Source organism: Hibiscus syriacus, unplaced genomic scaffold, assembly GCF_006381635.1.
Source record: "Hibiscus syriacus cultivar Baekdansim isolate YM2019G1 unplaced genomic scaffold, ASM638163v2 tig00113548_pilon, whole genome shotgun sequence".
Classification (NCBI taxonomy): Eukaryota; Viridiplantae; Streptophyta; class Magnoliopsida; order Malvales; family Malvaceae; genus Hibiscus; species Hibiscus syriacus.
Window position 1 is genome coordinate 177,633 of NW_024063465.1, and position 18,136 is coordinate 195,768.

The 18,136-nt window shown below is 33.1% G+C and overlaps 2 protein-coding genes, 1 long non-coding RNA gene, 1 other non-coding gene and 1 pseudogene across 4 annotated transcripts; 4 read left to right on the forward strand and 1 right to left on the reverse strand.

Annotated features, from left to right (window-relative positions):
• The first annotated feature begins 1,215 nt into the window (after positions 1 to 1,215).
• Positions 1,216 to 4,172, forward strand: LOC120186512 (ADP-ribosylation factor-like protein 8a). The gene is made up of 5 exons (XM_039190415.1): positions 1,216 to 1,301; positions 2,554 to 2,635; positions 2,743 to 2,775; positions 2,893 to 3,014; positions 3,592 to 4,172. The coding sequence occupies exons 1-5, from the start codon at positions 1,273 to 1,275 to the stop codon at positions 3,617 to 3,619; spliced, it is 294 nt and encodes a 97-aa protein (XP_039046346.1). The 5' UTR covers positions 1,216 to 1,272; the 3' UTR covers positions 3,620 to 4,172.
• Positions 4,173 to 6,328: 2,156 nt separating this feature from the next.
• Positions 6,329 to 8,156, forward strand: LOC120186514. The gene is made up of 3 exons (XR_005522207.1): positions 6,329 to 6,778; positions 7,643 to 7,752; positions 7,846 to 8,156. It is a non-coding gene; the product is annotated as an uncharacterized LOC120186514 (long non-coding RNA).
• Positions 7,057 to 7,128, reverse strand: TRNAP-UGG. The gene has a single exon. It is a non-coding gene; the product is annotated as a tRNA-Pro (tRNA).
• A 295-nt stretch (positions 8,157 to 8,451) lies between the features above and the next one.
• On the forward strand, positions 8,452 to 9,871 carry LOC120186511 (LIM domain-containing protein WLIM1-like). Its single transcript, XM_039190414.1, has 5 exons — positions 8,452 to 8,613; positions 8,978 to 9,059; positions 9,127 to 9,167; positions 9,269 to 9,352; positions 9,522 to 9,871. The coding sequence occupies exons 1-5, from the start codon at positions 8,476 to 8,478 to the stop codon at positions 9,600 to 9,602; spliced, it is 426 nt and encodes a 141-aa protein (XP_039046345.1). The 5' UTR covers positions 8,452 to 8,475; the 3' UTR covers positions 9,603 to 9,871.
• Positions 9,872 to 10,524: 653 nt separating this feature from the next.
• On the forward strand, positions 10,525 to 16,307 carry LOC120186513 (annotated as a pseudogene).
• Positions 16,308 to 18,136: the final 1,829 nt, after the last annotated feature.

Genomic DNA, 18,136 nt, shown 5'->3' on the forward strand with positions numbered 1-18,136 from the left:
GTTAAAAATTGACGTCAGTCTAAGTTGGACATTAACTGCTAATTGAGAATTGAGATATGATAAAATCTGATCCATAACTGTTTGAGTTATATTTTGTGGATCGAATCTTTGCTTACATTATTTTATCGAGCATGTACTTAAAAACAACGACGGTGTCAGTAGACATCGTTAAAATATGATTTTATCATATCTCAATCAACAAGTTAACGTCCAACTTAGATGGTCATTAATTTTTTAACGGAAAATGACGAGTTTTGAACACAGAATAGTCATGTGAATATTTTGTAACTTTTAATAGTTGAGAGCTTCAAAAAATCATTGCTCTATAGTTGAGGGACCAGTTGTGTATTTTACGCAAAATTAAACTACTAAATTATACAAATATACTTAACTATCACAATATTATTTCTATCAAATATTAACGATTAGTTGTTTGATTTATAACAATTGAATTGTTGAGTAATCTAATTTTAAAAATTAATTTGATGGTTAAAATATAAGCAATCCTATAATTTCAAACTATCTAGGTATATTAACGATCGACTTGCATTTCATTCTTTGTTATTTTCGAGTTAAATTAGACTTTAATTTCTAGACATAATGCATATCATTGTGTCTTTTAAAACTTACACCCCAAAAATAACATTGTTTTGGATTCTCGACCTGAATATATGCTTTTTTACATTTTGGTTATTAGTTTTGGGCTTCGCAAGGTACTTTAATTTTCTTATCATGTGATTTTAATCCTCTGTATACAAAATAATAACTATTCAGTTATACCTAATTTAATCAAAGGACTTGAATGCAATTTACCTACAAAATGTTATTTTACTTTTGAACCAATGGCTAACCCACAACCTGAAGCAGAGAAATCAGGAATAAGCATGTGTGTCAGTGAAACGTTGTCGTTTAGACTGCTTCCCAAAAAAATACTTTCGTTGTCATCTAACACAACTCGTCATCCATTCTCTATAGACACGGCCCACTCAAATATCGTGAAGAATACAAAAATACCTAACGATTGGCTTTAATAATCGTTGGCGCGTGTAAACCAGCTAGGAACCTGAATATCCTTCGTGTTTATATATATATACACTTTAAGATTATTTTATATTTATTGATTTGAATATCGAGGGAATTCAATCATTGTAACTAAGCCTATAAAAGGCGTCCCGAATTTTTATTATTTTCCTCCGCTGATCATTTCAGCTCAAATTCGGTACCCTAATCAGTTTTTTTATTTTTTTTCTTTTTATCGTCGGAAATGGGATTATGGGAAGTTTTTTCAATTGGCTTCGAAGGTAAGTTCTCTTCCTTGTTTTGTTAATGAGAAAACAAAAGTGAAAATGTTAAGAAATTGATTATTTTTTTAATCTTAAAGTTGTAATAGAACTCAGGCCAATGTCTTACGAGAAAAATGAAAAGGTGATTGCTTGTATTCGTTCTTTACTTATTTTATTACTGATCTCGGTTTTTAATTTGATGGTTAATAGTTGGATTAACTATATAAATGTCTGGGACCAGTACGGTGGTGAAGTGGATTTTTTATATATAAGTTTTTTAATTGGATTTTCTTCCCTTTTAACGGGGCTGTGTTTTGATGCTAAGAACATCCACTTAGATACGCATGGTTGTGATTAAAAGACCAGATTAGAAGTGTTTATTTGTGATAGGTGGTTGATGGGTAATTGAATTTTGTCTGAACATTGCTGCCTAGATATTTCATAGATTGTTCGCTAGCTACACTGTTGAAGTGCTTGAATTTGGCAACCTGTAAAGATTGTGAAGAGATGTTTTCTCATCTATGCTCAGGTGTTTGGGCATGTTTTTATGCTGGATTTCTGTTTATGTGTCTTTGTGGAGGTATTATGTCGATTATCCACGGAATTCTGTTTCTTTAGCATTGCATTTGGGAAATGATAATTGCAGCTAGTGGCAACCACAATGGTTGAGCGAGAGTGTTCGGTTGTCTTGCTGGTTCATTCGAGATAATGATATCTGGTTACAGTGTGATCATATAATTGATCTCTGTAGTGTCATGTACTGATTTGGACAATGGACAAATAGGAGAATTAAACAAGTGGCAGGCTTATCCTAAAGTAGTCTTCATTTAGGTCTAGCTGGTTTTTTGCAGTGAATTTTTCAGTGGTGATAATTAACTGACTAACCAACCGAGTTCACTTGTGCGAGTGAGGAATAAAAACCAACCATCAACTTCCCACTTTTGATGTGTATGAAAATAGATAAAATGGAAGTGGTCCATCACTAACCTAAAACGCGCTCTTAATGGCCCAAACCCAACGTCATTGCACGCGTTACACTGACTGAACAACTAGAATTCGAATAGGAAGTGTTCTGCAAGTTTTCTTTTTCCTTTTTTGGTTGGGATTGTCCAAACTAGAGACTGCCAAGTCATGAATTACGCAAAAAACAAAGGATTGCATTATAATTTTGAAAGAGCTCTCAGTGTGTTCTGTTTTTCTTTTGCATATTAATCCAATCTATTTGAATTAAATGTCCTGCATGTTCACTCTTATTTCTTTCTCCTTGTAGTTTCTTTTTCAAGCAAGAAATGGAGTTATCTTTAATAGGTCTCCAGAATGCCGGAAAAACATCCCTTGTTAATGTCATTGCTGTAAGTGCATTTATGTGAGAGTTATAACTTTTTTTTGTTTGTTAGCATCCTATCTCTTTTAGCTTGGTCCTGACAGCTTAACAGTTTTGTCCGCATCTTATTTCAAGACTGGTGGATATAGTGAAGATATGATACCGACGGTAAGTCACATGACAAAGAACCGATATGAAAGATTATTCTTGGGAATGTTAATTCACTTGCAACAAGTTTTTGTTTTCATGTTCTTTTGTTTCTTGTAATTTTCTTTCTGTTTGCAGGTTGGGTTTAACATGAGGAAGGTAACTAAAGGAAATGTCACAATAAAGTTATGGGATCTCGGGGGTCAACCAAGGTTCCGGAGTATGTGGGAGAGATACTGCCGTGCTGTTTCGGCTATCGTGTATGCTTTTCATACTTTTTAACTATTATTTTTTCTTTATAGCATGAACTTGGAACACATGACATCGTTAATGTTTCTATGATATGCATGTTCAAGTATGTGATAGATTAGGAAAACTAAAAGCCAATGTAACTACTAGGGAACATGCACTTCATACCTTCCGAGTGATTTATGCTCGGGTTAACCATGTTAAACTAAAAGTACAAGTGAATTGTTAGGTAAAAAGGGAAATTAGAAAAAAAAATGTTGATATGTATGTGCTAAACATATCCGAATATATAATTGAAGGCAATAAAAGGTGGGAAATTATCTTGATAAATCCTGGTTCACTACTGAGCTTATATCTTAGCATGGCCTTGAACAAAATTATGGTTATCTAAATTCTTTCTCTCGTCTACTGATTGTTGTAATTCCCTACGCACAAATTTAAACCTTTTCGATGTATACTAGCAAATTAGCAATGTAAGCGTCTTAGAGTGATATATGCTATATTAGCCGGATAGAAATACATGACCTGCACATCATCTTTCGTATTGGTAGTCAACTAGTTCTTACTCCAATTTTCTGCAATCTACAGCTATATTAGCCGGATAGAAAATACATGATGTTAAGTAAATCCTCAATGAATGGTATTCCCCTGCTGGTACTCGGAAACAAGATCGACAAACCAGAAGCCTTGTCCAAGGAAAATTTGACAGAGCAAATGCAAGTAAAAGAATTACACGTTAAAATCTTCATTTTAGCCCCCGACATAACCAAACCAACGGTCATTAATTTGTTGAAAACTTGTCCTTGATGTTGTGCAGGGGCTGAAGTCTATTACGGACAGAGAAGTTTGTTGCTATATGATTTCATGCAAGAACTCGACCAACATCGATACGGTGATTGATTGGCTTGCGAGGCATTCAAAATCAAAGAATTGAACCCTCAAAACTTAACTTTGCTGTCTTTCTAACAAGGTTTGTCCGTGGCTGGGACCATGTCTTAATTTTCCAACTTGGCTTGAATCACTTGTATTTATATATAGTTTGGTGGGTGAGTGGGGCATAAATTTGTTTGATCTTGTTCGTGTACAGAATATTGAGTTGTAAACAACTGAACATGGGTAAATCGTTTCGTCGTTTGAATCGAATAAAAGCCTTTTGGATGATTTTTTTTGATCTTTTTCCCTTACGGATTAAAATTCGGATTGATTATCCGTGAGGTCACAGTATAATGATAAGATAACTTTTGAGTATTTCGAGATTTTAAGTAGAGTTTTTTATATTTAAATGTTAACGTGTCTTCTTGTAATTATGATTGTTTTTGTGAGCAATTAATTAAAGTGAAAAAAGACCATTTTAATAGATTTTTTTGTTGTTGCAAATATTGGATATGTGAACAAATAATTAAAGAAAATAATAATAAAATGTGTACATGTTTAGGCATGGACAAATTATACTATTGTCATTAAAATTTGAACCAAATCTACTTTAATCATGAACAACATTAAATCGTAAACTAAATTCAATATTTAATATGTGATTGATACTTTTTTCTATGTAATTTAAATTGTAGTTAACATAAAATATTTTATAAAATAACAATGTGTTTAAGGGGATTTGAAGCTAAAAGGGTAAAGAAATAATTCAACTAATCTAATATGTGTTTTATTGTTGGTAATATCAATTTAGATTACACTGTGTTTAATAAGTTTTTATATTTTAAATTAAATTAAATTTTTATTAAGCCAAGGTGTTACAAAATAGTAGTGTTTTAAGTACTCTCGATCATTTGACAATGAACACTCAATCACCCTACTGCAGCCGTTGATACTCGAACATGCGACCTAGGAAAAATAACGATTCCTTCAACCACCGAGGTAAATTGATTCATGCATCACCTAACAATATATCAATTCGACAATTTTTAACTAATTAATAATTTTAAAATTTTATATGATATATAGATGTTTAAATATATTCTAATTTTCAATATTTAAAAAAATAGATGGCTTAAATAAAAAGTGTCTAAATTATCGATGTTCACGAATAAGTGCCTAAAGTATTTTTTGACTCATCATAGTGCTTCGTTATAAACGTTATCATTTTAGGTGCATGGACGGTCAACAACATTAATTTTCTCTGTTAAGTGACACATGTCATAATGTCATTTTGGAAATTTAATTTAAAAATGAAATTTTAAAATATTTTATTTTCAAAAAACTCATTTAAAAAAACAAAAATCACAAACTCTTAAAATTTCTTATTCTATTACCCATTTATCAGCGACCAACCACCCATATTCACCGACCACCCAATGAGAGGTCACATCTTACTATAATCTCAAAACCCAAATTTCTCAAGTCCCTAAATTTAATCCCTTATCCTAAAATCCTAATACTCAATTCCTTAAATTCCTTTGGTTGATCGTGATAAACGACTGTTTAATCAACCGTGACAACCAACCATTTAATAGGTCGTTTGGCCATGGAAATGCCATGAAGCATGGAAGGGAGGAGGAGAGGGAAAGGGAGACGTGGGTAGTGGATTTTTTTTAATAATAATTTTATTTTTTAAAAAAATTAAACTTTTAAAATTATAAGATTTTGATATGTGTCATGTACAGAATTTATTCATAATCTAAATAATTAAAATATAATATTTAAGACACTTAAATTGATCAGAGCGGCAATTTTGTCTTTTATCTCATAAACTACCGAGCTTCTACTGTGGAATACATTTTGAGCCTAGTATTCACTCTTTGCAAAGCCCTTCCCCTTGACCGCCAGTCGTTCCCGCTGAAAAAGCCAAGTAAAGTCACTTGAAATAAAGCGAAAAATAACTCGAAAGCAAATTCAATATGCTAATTCCTTTTCCCCTTCTATTTTCCAGTCATCCAAACGGCCTGTCAACTTCCTCACAAACTAACCTTTAATCGCCTATATATAAGTTGCTGCTATGGAGTTCGACGACTCTCGAGTTATTTTCTGTATACAATGCACTAGCTCTTGCAGATTTTTGCTCCACACAATAGGCAAAAGTTTCTCGCCAGATGAGTTTGTAATCTCTACTTCATTTTCAGCGTACATCTAATGTTTTGCAATTACGATGATTTTTTTTGGAAACCTATCAGAGCCAAGGGTTAGTATAACTTCATTATTTTTTTTGGACAAGGATAACTTCATTATTTATATTTTTTGAGAGAGGATTTATTCTTTTTCCTGATTACTTGCATGAATTAGGTTAACATGTCGGCAATTAATGAAGTAGCAGAAGTAGTATACTGATTACTTTTATATTTATTTATTTTATGGGTACTCATTTGTTAAGGTGTCTTGTCAGAATACAAACTAATCTGAACTTCGTCTAGTATTATAATATTGCGCAGTACGCACTTATTTTGAGTTGAATTTGTACTGGACTCTTATGATCAACGATTTCAAGGTGTGGAAATTGAGAAAGTTAAAAGAAGGATTGAAGGCATTCCGAGAATTGAAATCAGAGACCCTTCACCCTGAGCTCTAATCGAAGTTCCCATTTTTTTATGTTTAAAGTAGTCAGTTTTTAGTTATTAGATCTTTTATTCAAGGTCTCTATAAACTTCAATGACTATATTACTGTTCAACAAATTGTTAGTGCTGCCTGACTGCTTAAAACAGCTAGTTTAAAGATCACGTGGATAATTAGTTCCATTGTCCCCTGTTCATTAAACGTTCTCTCACAATAAACTTCTGTGTGCAGGACTATGCGAACAGAATGCCAAGGTATTCTGTTGATAAATAGGTAAAGTGCTATATACTTTGGCTACTGAAGCCATTTGGTAATTCCACTTAGGGTCCTGAATGATTTATCATTGACCAGGTGTTGGTTGCACCTTTGCAAGGGCCAGGCCATACTGTCTATGCGGCCATTTCTTTTATTCAAGCAGAAGTTGGACACATACTTGCATGAGACCACATTAGAATGCTAAAAAAATTATTTCTTTGAAAGATGACTCTAGGCTAGATTCCTCTTGGCTAATGTTTAAAAATGGCAACAGGATACTAAAAGAAAAAGGGGGTGGGGCATTCCGAGAATTGAACTCGGGACCTCTCGCACCCAAAGCGAGAATCATACCACTAGACCAAATGCCCATTTCTGATGTTTTAATCAACCTCTCTTTAATTACAAGCTCTTTGTTTGAAGATTATGCTAAACCTTTATGTCTAGCTTTTTACTTGTTAGCACGTTATTTTCTGTTAGAATACTAGTTGAGTTCTTAAACTAGTGGTTTTTATAATGTTCTTATTGGATACATAGGCAGCTCTTGACTGATCAGTAAACTGAATCCCGAAGTCTATTATGATGCATGCAGATATGCTATCTACTTTAGCTGCTTAAGCTAATTTGTAATTCTAGTTAGGATCCTGAAATGAATCCTGCCTTGATGAGGTTCTGTGCCTTTGTAAGGCTCTGCTGCTCTGTTCAATATAGTCATTGCACAAAAAACATTTAAATGAGGTTTTTTGGTTAAAAGATCGAGCATAGGGACTTCTCTTTCACTTGTTTTTCTTGCGGTAAACATTTTTATTCATCAAAGTATTTTAAATCTGCTCTTCAAATGTCGGTTGAGTACATGCTTATGTATGTGATTCCCTCCTTTGGCAGGGTTAAGGCAGGTCTTTCTTATATGAAGACTTTTAGATCAAACTTAAACAGAATTGGCGCCATTTGATTATTTGGTGTCCTTTGCTGGACAAGTTTAAGTCCGAATACAGGTACTTTGGAGTTCGAAGGAAACAAAGAGTCGGATTCTTAGACAGCTCTTCAAATGCATATTCTTCTGTTTATAGGGTGTCCTTGTTGAACAGGTTTAAGTCAGATTTTCATTTTCAGATGACTATAAGAATAAAGGTACAAGAAAGAAGCTATTGACTGCAGTAGATTTTTTTTTGCTCTCTGCAAAGGAATCTTGTCAGGAACCAAATGGATCTTAAGGTAGTAGGCCTCTATATTATTTTACTTGTAAAGTTGACTTAGCATCAGATTCTCTGGTCACAAACTTGAGTGTAAGGGAACAACTAATAAAAAATAAACTGTGGGAGCATTCCGAGAATTGAACTCAGGACCTCTTGCACCCTATTGTTCCATAAACCCGTAGTTTGGATGTTACATAAACCTTATTTGTTCCATAATTTCCCAATTCGTATAACTTTCTAGTTTGTACCCGAGTCAGGATTGTCCTGAAAAAGAATGATTCATCGTGAATATCTTTAGTCAATGACTTGCTTTAAAAACGGAGAAAAATAGCAAAAGCGAGCAAAACACAGATTATAAGTAGGGCAATCCTACGAATACGCAGCCCGAAATTTACTGCAGACCACATCCGGGAGAACAAATTGACCTATTAACATAAACACGACAAACAATGTCGAAGAACAAAGAGTAAAAAGAAGGTTAATATAATCACTTGATCTGTCTTGTCTTTTATCTTTGTTAAAATGGCATCGTTTGTTGGGACACAACAGAAATGCAGGGCATGCGACAAGACTGTCTATTTGGTTGATAAGCTGACGGCTGATAATCGGGTTTTTCACAAGGCTTGCTTTCGTTGCCACCATTGCAATGGCACTCTCAAGGTAATAATATTCGTAGATGATAAAATCTGTTTTTCAGTCTTCAGGTTTATTTGTATTTGTGTTTTTTAAATGAAATTTCATTTTCAGGTAAGAAAAGAATTTTATATATTGAAATCCGAATATCATATTTATTTATTGTGGTGATGGAATGAATTAATTGAACTAAAATCTAAACTGATTTAATGTTGCATTTTGGTACCATTTGTGTCTTTACCCATTTTATTAAGTGATGAATGAATTAATTGAAACTGTTTTAGTGTTGCATTGTTGGTAGTATGACAAACTAATTTGTAATATATATATTTCTTGGTTACAATTTGTAATATTTTTAGTAGTTAAGCGATTTTATTATTTAATTTCGCAGCTTAGCAATACAACTCCTTTGAAGGAGTGCTGTATTGTCGATCAACTGTTCAAGAGAACCGGCAGTCTTGACAAGTTTGAAGGTATATAAATATAGTTGGTATGATTATTGAATATCCGTAGTTATGTGTCTTTTTATTACTCTTACAGGAACACCAAAGATCAAACCTGAGAAACGTGTTGAAAATGAGGTGATTATTTGCAAACAAAAGCAATATTTATCTGATTAATACGGTTTACTTAAATCCGAAATTTAGCTATATATCTTACCTTTGAACTATGGATCCAACAGAGTATACTGAAACTGTCGAACGTGTTCGCTGGCACCAGAGAAAAATGCAAGGCCTGTGATAACACTGTCTATCCAATTGAAAGGGTAATAAATTAATTATTTTCTTTTAAGAACACTAGTCGGATTATCCGTTCAGCTCGATAATGAATTCGGATGTGGATACGATATCTTTAAGAAACAGGGTACCATTAGATCTAATCCGGTTGAAATCCAAACTTTCAGACTTGTTATTTATTTTTCTCTTCTTGTTGAAGTTACGGTTAATGGGACACCATACCACAGGGGCTGCTTCAAGTGTTGCCATGGAGGATGCACCATTAGTCCATCAAATTAGGTAGCACATGAAGGGAAGCTTTACTGCAAACACCACCATATCCAACTCTTCAAAGAGAAAGGAAACTACAACCGACTCGAGACAATCGCCCGAAAAATTCCATCAATACTTCATCGACAGGAATTGTCACCGAATTGTAGGCCGCTTATGCATTGCCGATAGCAAGTCCGACCATCTATGTCACTTGGTTACATGTCGGCTTACCAATGGACAGATTTGAAATTTCTAAACTTATCTTCCATTGACGAGGTTTTAGCAAATTTTTGGAATAAGATTGGTGGCTTGTGGAATTAGCCCCTCTTGTTTCGTTAATTTCTCTCTCTCTCTCTTTTAAGTCTTTTTTTTAATCTAATTTTGAATCAAATACTCTTCAGTCACTTTAGATTACATTTGTAACTCTAATTCTCTTTTCGCCTTCAATTTTTTTCTTCATATTTTTATCTCTTACTTTTACATTTTATTCGATTTGGTCTGATGACTATTATTTTTACAATTTATTCCTTTTCGTCGATTTTAATTCTTCATCCTTTCCTCATATTATATCTTCAAAACACATTCTTGATTCTTTAAAAATAACATTATAAATATTATAATTTTAGACATCATTTGATTTATTAAATAATATTATAAATTTTACTAATACACGTGGAAAAAAATATAAAAGTTACACACATATATCATAAATATTAGAGATATTTGTTTAAATTATAAAGACGAAAACCATGACACTAAAATTAATTATATTTAAATTTAAATAAAAATTTGAACGAATATATTCTATGCAATAATTTTAAATATAATATAAGTGATAAATAATATTTATAAATTTAATATTTTTTTCACTCGACTAGATTGAATATTTTCCTAATTAAAGTTACATCAATTATTTCTATATTGCATTTTAGCCCGAACCCGGCGTTAACTGATCGCTACCGCACGTAACCTAGAGGAAATAGGGAGGAGATCGTCACTCTAGTTCGTTTCCCGCCAATTTCCCATCTACTCTCAACCATTTGGCGCGCTTTTCTACTCTGCCATTGGCCTTTTTTTAGGGGAAACAAAAGGAAAAAAAGAGAAAACGCCGTTTTAGTCCGAGTAATCGGAACTGTACACAAGAAAAGAGCGAAGAAATGGAAGTGGTTCAATCTCATGGGGAATCCAGTTCCAGCAATGTCACCGTTTCCACTCTTCCTCTCTACCGATCCCCACTTCACCTTGAAGTCCGTATCGAAGATTTCGAGCTCTTCGCCATGGATCGCCTCCAAGGTACCCTATTCTCCTATCTTATTATTTTTTAATGCTTTAATTTGTCAAGGGAACAAAATATCCTCGTACGGACATTTTAGATTTGCTTTAATATCTTTTGTTCACTGGTTTGCTACTGACGAAGCGTTATTAAAGAATAGGAATACAGATATTAGGTTTCAGTTTTATGACAGTTTCGAAAGGTAAATAGTTAATTTCATAATTAAAGGTTCGATGTTTCAGCTCCATCAAATCTCATGTTTATGTTTTTTGTATTATCTCATTCTTTTAATTGCTGGATGCAGTTCTTAAAGGTATCTCAGACGGATTGGGTCGTGGAAAGAAACCAGAAGAAATGGAAAAATTGGTATCACTATTGACTGTGCTTACATTCTCTGTGATAATTTAATTGTTTTCCTCACCAATTTCACATACTGGATTCCTCAGTGGCGGATCTTTGGAAAGCAAATATGAGACATCCACAAGCAATGAGGAAACGACAAGGATGTTATTCACACTTCGTTCTACGACTTGTGTACTGTAGAATGTAAGATGGAGATATGTTTTGATGTCTTTTCTCCTTTATTCTTCTCTAACTGTTTAAAATAATTACCATTATGATATTTTTTCTTGCAATGACTAGAGAGGAGTTAAGAAAATGGTTTCTTTCCATGGAGACTACCCTATTTAGCTACCGTTTTCGCCTTGAAAGCTCTGAGGCACAGGTAGCACGTGTTCATTTTTTGGTGTTGGGTTTTCTAGTTTATTAAGCTTATGCTGATTGCTTGTATGCTGATGTCATAGAGGGCATTGATGTCTGAGTTTAAGCTTCCCTACAAGGCAGTCAGCAATGCAGAATTTGAGGTAGTTTAGCTTCACTGTTTTCTAATTCCCTTGAGCTATTTGTTTTCAGCAAGATGCAATTGCTTGAACCTTATTACAGTAGTAGTACATATGGCGCCTTTTTTGTTTTCTATATATATTGAGTTCCTAGTAACTGGAGCCATTTTTTTGGGTAGAGTGTGAAGGATAATTGGGCCAAGTTGCACGCTCTATGGGTCAGACTTTAGCTGCTGGTATGAGATTACTGACTGGCTTCTATACCCATTTTTATCATGGAAGGCACAAGTTTTCTGTCTTATTACAACACTTCACATTTTGCATTAAGTCATTTTATCAGCATCTGACCTTTAAATTTTGTATTTTATCGCCGGGAAACCTCTCATATGACTGCTATATCCAGTTACAATCGGGCTTGACCAAATTTGTTGAAAACTAACAAAAAATATAAGTTTAGCATGTTATCTGATTGTTTATTTTTCTTTCTAAGTACTCGAAATATCTCTCCTGTTGAATCCATTGTGAATCATGAGCATTCATATCCTTGATTGAGCTTATCACTATTTGTTATTAAACTGTTAGGTTTTTGAATGAGAATGTTTCAAAGACATCCATTGATTTTTGTCTCCAGAATGTCCTCAATAATTAGTTTTCCTTTAGGTAATTTAGGTTTCATAGAAAATTTTCCATTCGTCCAACAATGTATGCCCAAGCCATAAAACTATGATTACCTTTATACTTTAAACCTGATTTGATCCTTTTTCTATATAATGATAGTGTTTCTTTTTTTTTCTTTGTCCTTTAAATTTTGCAGTTGATACAATATTCTACAAGGTACTACTGTGCTTTCTTGATTCTCTATGTTTCAAACAAAAAGCAGTGGTAGCTGTCCCTTGTGAAGAAGAATTGATTTGCCACTTGAAAGTCATCTCCTATAGCCATGTGTTAATATAATGTATTTACTTATTTCAATGGTACCAAAAATAGGTATGTAGATCGCTCTGGCCATTTGCCTGTATTTGTAAGCACATGGATGGAAAAATAAAGTGGTCGGGGTTAAACAGTTTTTTTTTTCTTTGTCCTTTAAATTTTGCAGTTGATACAATATTCTACAAGGTACTACTGTGCTTTCTTGATTCTTCTATGTTTCAAACAAAAAGCAGTGGTAGCTGTCCCTTGTGAAGAAGAATTGATTTGCCACTTGAAGTCATCTCCTATAGCCATGTGTTAATATAATGTATTTACTTATTTCAATGGTACCAAAAATAGGTATGTAGATCGCTCTGGCCATTTGCCTGTATTTGTAAGCACATGGATGGAAAAATAAAGTGGTCGGGGTTAAACAGTTTTAAGTATAATTATCATTCTCGGTTGGTGATGTGTGATTCGGAGAGAACACTGATGGACCCATAGTTAGTCTACGTAGGTCGGGTTAATCATTGGGTAAAAATCTGATTTAGTTAGATTTAACTGGCTTATTTGTGCATGCTTCCACCCTATGAAGTGCCCTTTGAAGAAGTTCCAGAACTCGTAGCTGGTCGTCGAGTGTTTATATATAAAGGGCATGCCTATGTTGCAATGAATCAGGTAGTAACTTTCTATTAATTTTTTAATCTTACCTGAAAAATTGAATACCATCAACCAGAGTCTGTATTCATACTTGCTATCCCCTTTTTTCCATTAATCTTTTCAGGGGGTTTCTCTGGCTGTCACACAATTTCAAAGTTATCTATCAAAGGCCCTCATTTTAACAAAAAGTTTCTTCTTTGTCCATTAAGTCTCCAGAATGTTGCCTTGTATTCATTTGTGAACGTCTGCATTGGTCTTTGTCAAGCATCGAGTATGTCTACCAAAGGCATACGTAAATGCACAAAGACACCATGATATAGGTTATCTATCAAAGGCACTCATTTTCTGCAAGCAAGATTGCAAATTGAAACTGGGCAAACGCCATGAAATTCATATAATAACCTTAATTTACCAGCATGGAGCTGCTGAAATCCATCTTATTAATTAATTTAATTTCTCTTGTGATGAACATCATATTAACATTCTTAAAAGATAAGTTATGTATCAAATCCAAGTGCTGCTGTTGAACATCATTTCCATTTTTGTTTTGCGATTTTTGCTTTGTTCATACGAATTTCATGGTGTTTTCCAAGTTTTAAATTGCAAACTTGCTTGCAGAAAATGGACATCTACTGTTAGAGAACGGGAGAAGGATCGGCTGGCTCCAGTAAGAATTGGAATGTGAACCTTGTTATTGAAATATCATTTGTTTGACATTGAATATTTCTTTTTCTACCTGATTTTGTTGTTTAGATTGTGGAAGCACTATGCACAAGTTATTTGGGTCCTGATTACTCTCAGGTACTTGTATATCATTGTATCAGCTCATCAACTAGCCTGATTATAGCTGTTTTATGTATAAGATCATTTTCTGAACTCCATTGCTGTATATTTTAGCCAAATGAAGTTGGGGAGATATCTGAAATTCATATTGCTAAGACTTCATTTCCTCTGTATGCGTCACTTATTTGAAAAGGTAAGAAAATGGATTCTGAAATAGGGTTAGCATTTTTTATTGTCTCTTCGTTTTTATACTAAAATAATTCTTCTATATCTTTTACTTTTCAGCTCAGAGAGGATCATCATTTAAAGCATGGTGGAAGGTTGCAATTAAGTCTTTTCTTGAAGGTTGTACTTTACTAAAGTGATTTGTCTTCAGTATAATTGCCGTAACAGTAGCATTATAAAGATCTTTCCCATGGAAATCAGACAATGGCAGGTACTCCTGTCTCATTGATGGATATGCATTATTCTTGCGTTCAGACATTTTGTTTGTGTTTATTAGTTTATTGTGGAAACCTGAAACCAATTGATAATAGGTGAAGAGGTTCAACCTCAATTAAATTTCAGTGCAAACTATAAACATAATTGATATGAGAGTCAAATTAGAAGCTGTAAATATTGCATGTTGATAAACCATGAAGCTGTTCTAGTTCTTTCCTCTTTTCTCATGATTCTTTGTTCTTCATTCCTCTGCTCAGGGTGTTGGGCTGAAACTTGATGATGCCTGGCATTTTGGAAAGCCGAGTTTGCACCAAAGGTAAGTGGCTTTCGTTTAGTGGTAGACGTTTTTTCTAACTATTTGGTTTCTATTCTTGACTACAAGACGTAAAAAAGATAAAAAGCAAACTCAAGTAAAAATCCAGGACTTAAATTAATGTCCTTCCACTGATTCCTCTTAAATTTCATCTCTAACCATGGGCATTTGACACCCCCTCCCCTTAATACTAAGTATCTGAGTATTGTGATACTTTATTTGGTTTATCATTTTGTAGATTTCAATGCTTTGTTTCTTGCTGCCCATGCAATTGAATACTGGATAATTAATACTATATTAGTTCTTATAGGTTAGTGCTGCTAGGTTTGACAAGGAATATGCTTACAACATACGCCATAATTATGGTAGGGAAGGGAAGAGAACGGTAAGATACCATTATCCTATGTAAAAGTGTGCCATGTCTCAAATTTAGATTACTAAATTTAATTCATATACATTACAAAAAAAAGTAAATTATTTACAGGTTCTTAGATTTTTGCCCCTTTTTTTTCCGTTGTTGAAACTTGAGGTTGGATGTAATCTCATCAAATCATAATAATTTGATGGTTATTGCAGGATATTCCTTTTTCCTGTCAACAAATCATCTCAACTCCCGGTGTTGGAGATCATCATGGTTGCCCCTATAGGAATTTCAGGTCAATATTCTAGCTTCTTTATTCAGGATAGTTTGCTATTCATTGTGGGTGTTGCTCTCTTGGAAGACCGCGTATAGTGCCCTTGAATTTAGCTATACTAGTTGTTCATAATAAAAATAAATCCGAGACAACAACTCCAACAAATAGATTAAGGCATGAATTTTTTAATTTTAATCGATTTAACTGTCCTATTGCAGATGTGTGTGATTGATGTTGAAACGTAGCTTAAGCAATTATTATATAGGCATCTTCACTCTGTTTTACTCATAATATTGTTACTATTTTACATTACAGTGAGGAGAATTTAAGGCTGCGCTTGTAAGAATGGGAGTAAGCAGTATTGCAGTAGAGGAAGTGATGGACAAAGTGCGCAATGGGCATTATCAGGTCATAAGATTGTCTTTTTAACCTTAACTCCGAGTTTTTTTTATGTAGAACGGTTTATTTTCTTGGAAAATCATAGTTGTGAGCGATGATGAAAATGCGTGCAGTTAGCTTGTGCCTTAACATTTGAAGCTGTTCATGGATCATCATGCGATGCTGGTATCAATCATCCAAACAATATTTCATTGACAGCCAAAAGATTCTGCAATCAAAGGTAGATGGTATACAATTTGCTTTAATGAGTTTATTGAAGCACTTTACGAGTCTGATTACTGTTGTGTAAACCCCCCCTTTTTCTTTCAATGCTAGAATGGTACTGTTGCATAAGGAGACACTTTCAGGCATCGGTCGGAAACTCGGAATCATCACGTGTTTTGCATTTTGTAAGGCAAGTTAGACGAACTGTAATGCTTGTTTAAATACTAAACTGAACTGGATAATGCTTATATGGCATTATGTTAATATTAGAAGAAAAAGAAATGGAGGAGCAATCAACACGACCATGAAAATGGTGGTTGACCTCTATTTCGATCCTGAATTTGTTGGTCACGGGGTCTGCCTGACCTATGGAATTGGGCCATGAAGGTAAAACAAACAATGAATATTGCAGTGTTTGGGACACTGATAATCTTATTATTATATTCTACAGTTGAAAAAAAGTTGCAAGCGTTCAGCTTTGCAATGGGTGAGCGCCTTAGTTCTATTTGGTTGGTGAAGGTTAGTTGTGAACATGGTCTCATTACACATTGCATTCAATTTATTTGGCCATACGCAATAAGCATTTGTCATTTGGCAGACACAATAGCTTTCTGCCTTACATGATAACTATCCAATTATTATATCATATTACTTTATTAATATTCTTGTAGTTAGATTGATTGTTTTAAGGTATTTAAGCTTGATTTGGAAGGTAAGGTTAAGTTCCTAAAACCATATAAATGAACAAAGTTCTTTGTATCACCCAAATAAAGTATTTATCGCAATAATTTCCCATGCCCTACACAAAGTACAGCCAGAGGTTCGTTTTGTTGATTTTTCATGCTTATCAAAATATAAAATTCCCCCCCGAAAAGATATCGGCGTACTGTCGAGTTTAAAGAACCAACTAGGCTTTTTTAGTTAATTATTAATTCATTTTCTTCTGCCTTTAGCATTAGGAGTTGTATAATTTTCTTCTCAGAGTGTTGGCAGGGGTGATTGGATATGAAAAGTTAAATATGTGATATTTATATTAATATAAAATTAAGTTTTATATTTTTTTTTTGTAATTGATATTTAATAATAATGTTGAATTTTATGGTATATTCATGTAGATTATTAATGTCCAGTGGCTAAAGGTGGTGGTGTTCTTTATTGAAGTCTTGTGTTCCAGTGTGTCTATATTAATGATTAAAAATATGAATATATACAACGCTATAATCATTTTAGACTATTTGAAAAAAAATATTTTCATATAACAAGGTAAAGATATAAGATGGAAATAATAAATATTTATTCATATTATTATAATTAATTTCTAATTTGGTTTAGGCAATATTAGATTCTCATATTCATATTTGTTAGGGATAATGACTTTGAATCTCAATTTGATATTCATTAATCATTTGCGTATGTGGCAGATGCTCAAAGCAATCGTGTGGATGTTAATACGTAATAATGCCTAATCTATTTGTATTAAATAATAGCAAATTAGGGTAATAATTGCGGCAGTATTTTATTAACAACAGATAGGCTTTATTTTGAATAAGTTTTTCCAATCACTGTTGAGTGCACGGTGACATAAACTGTGGCGCTTTGGTCTCATCATTATGTGGAAAGTTTTAGAATGAATGTCACGTTGAAATGTATCTTTAATTTTATAGTATAATTTTAATTGGTCACTATTCATGTTAAAATAATATTTCTAACATGAACTTTTAAACGTTGTATGATAGACATTGAATTTGAATTTCATTATAAAATGAATGTCAAATCTTTAACTACCATTAAAAGGGAACGTGACATATTAAATTAATAAAAAAATATCTCGTTGACCCTAACTAACATTTTATCTAAATATTTTAATATTTTAAATAATAATTCTAAAAAATATTTTATATATATATATATATATATATTCACATTCATTTCTAAAATTATGAAAGTATTTTATAAAAATTATAACTTTATGAATTTGTTAATTCATAATGCATTTTATAATTGTAATTATATTTGTAAAATTTATAATTTATAATTTTCAAGATTCAACAATTTTAGATATCGGAAAATAAAATCAATTTTTATTAAAGAATGTAATTCAATGT

Bases quoted from the DNA above. Each gene is read 5' to 3' on its own strand.
- LOC120186512 (XM_039190415.1), top strand. From the start codon at position 1,273: ATGGGAAGTTTTTTCAATTGGCTTCGAAG. The intron at 1,302-2,553 runs GTAAGTTCTCTT...TTCTCCTTGTAG, and splicing joins TTTTTCAATTGGCTTCGAAG to TTTCTTTTTCAAGCAAGAAA. The intron at 2,776-2,892 runs GTAAGTCACATG...TTCTGTTTGCAG, and splicing joins GTGAAGATATGATACCGACG to GTTGGGTTTAACATGAGGAA.
- LOC120186511 (XM_039190414.1), top strand. From the start codon at position 8,476: ATGGCATCGTTTGTTGGGACACAACAGAAATGCAGGGCATGCGACAAG. The intron at 9,060-9,126 runs GTATATAAATAT...TTACTCTTACAG, and splicing joins CAGTCTTGACAAGTTTGAAG to GAACACCAAAGATCAAACCT. The intron at 9,353-9,521 runs GTAATAAATTAA...CTTCTTGTTGAA, and splicing joins CTGTCTATCCAATTGAAAGG to GTTACGGTTAATGGGACACC.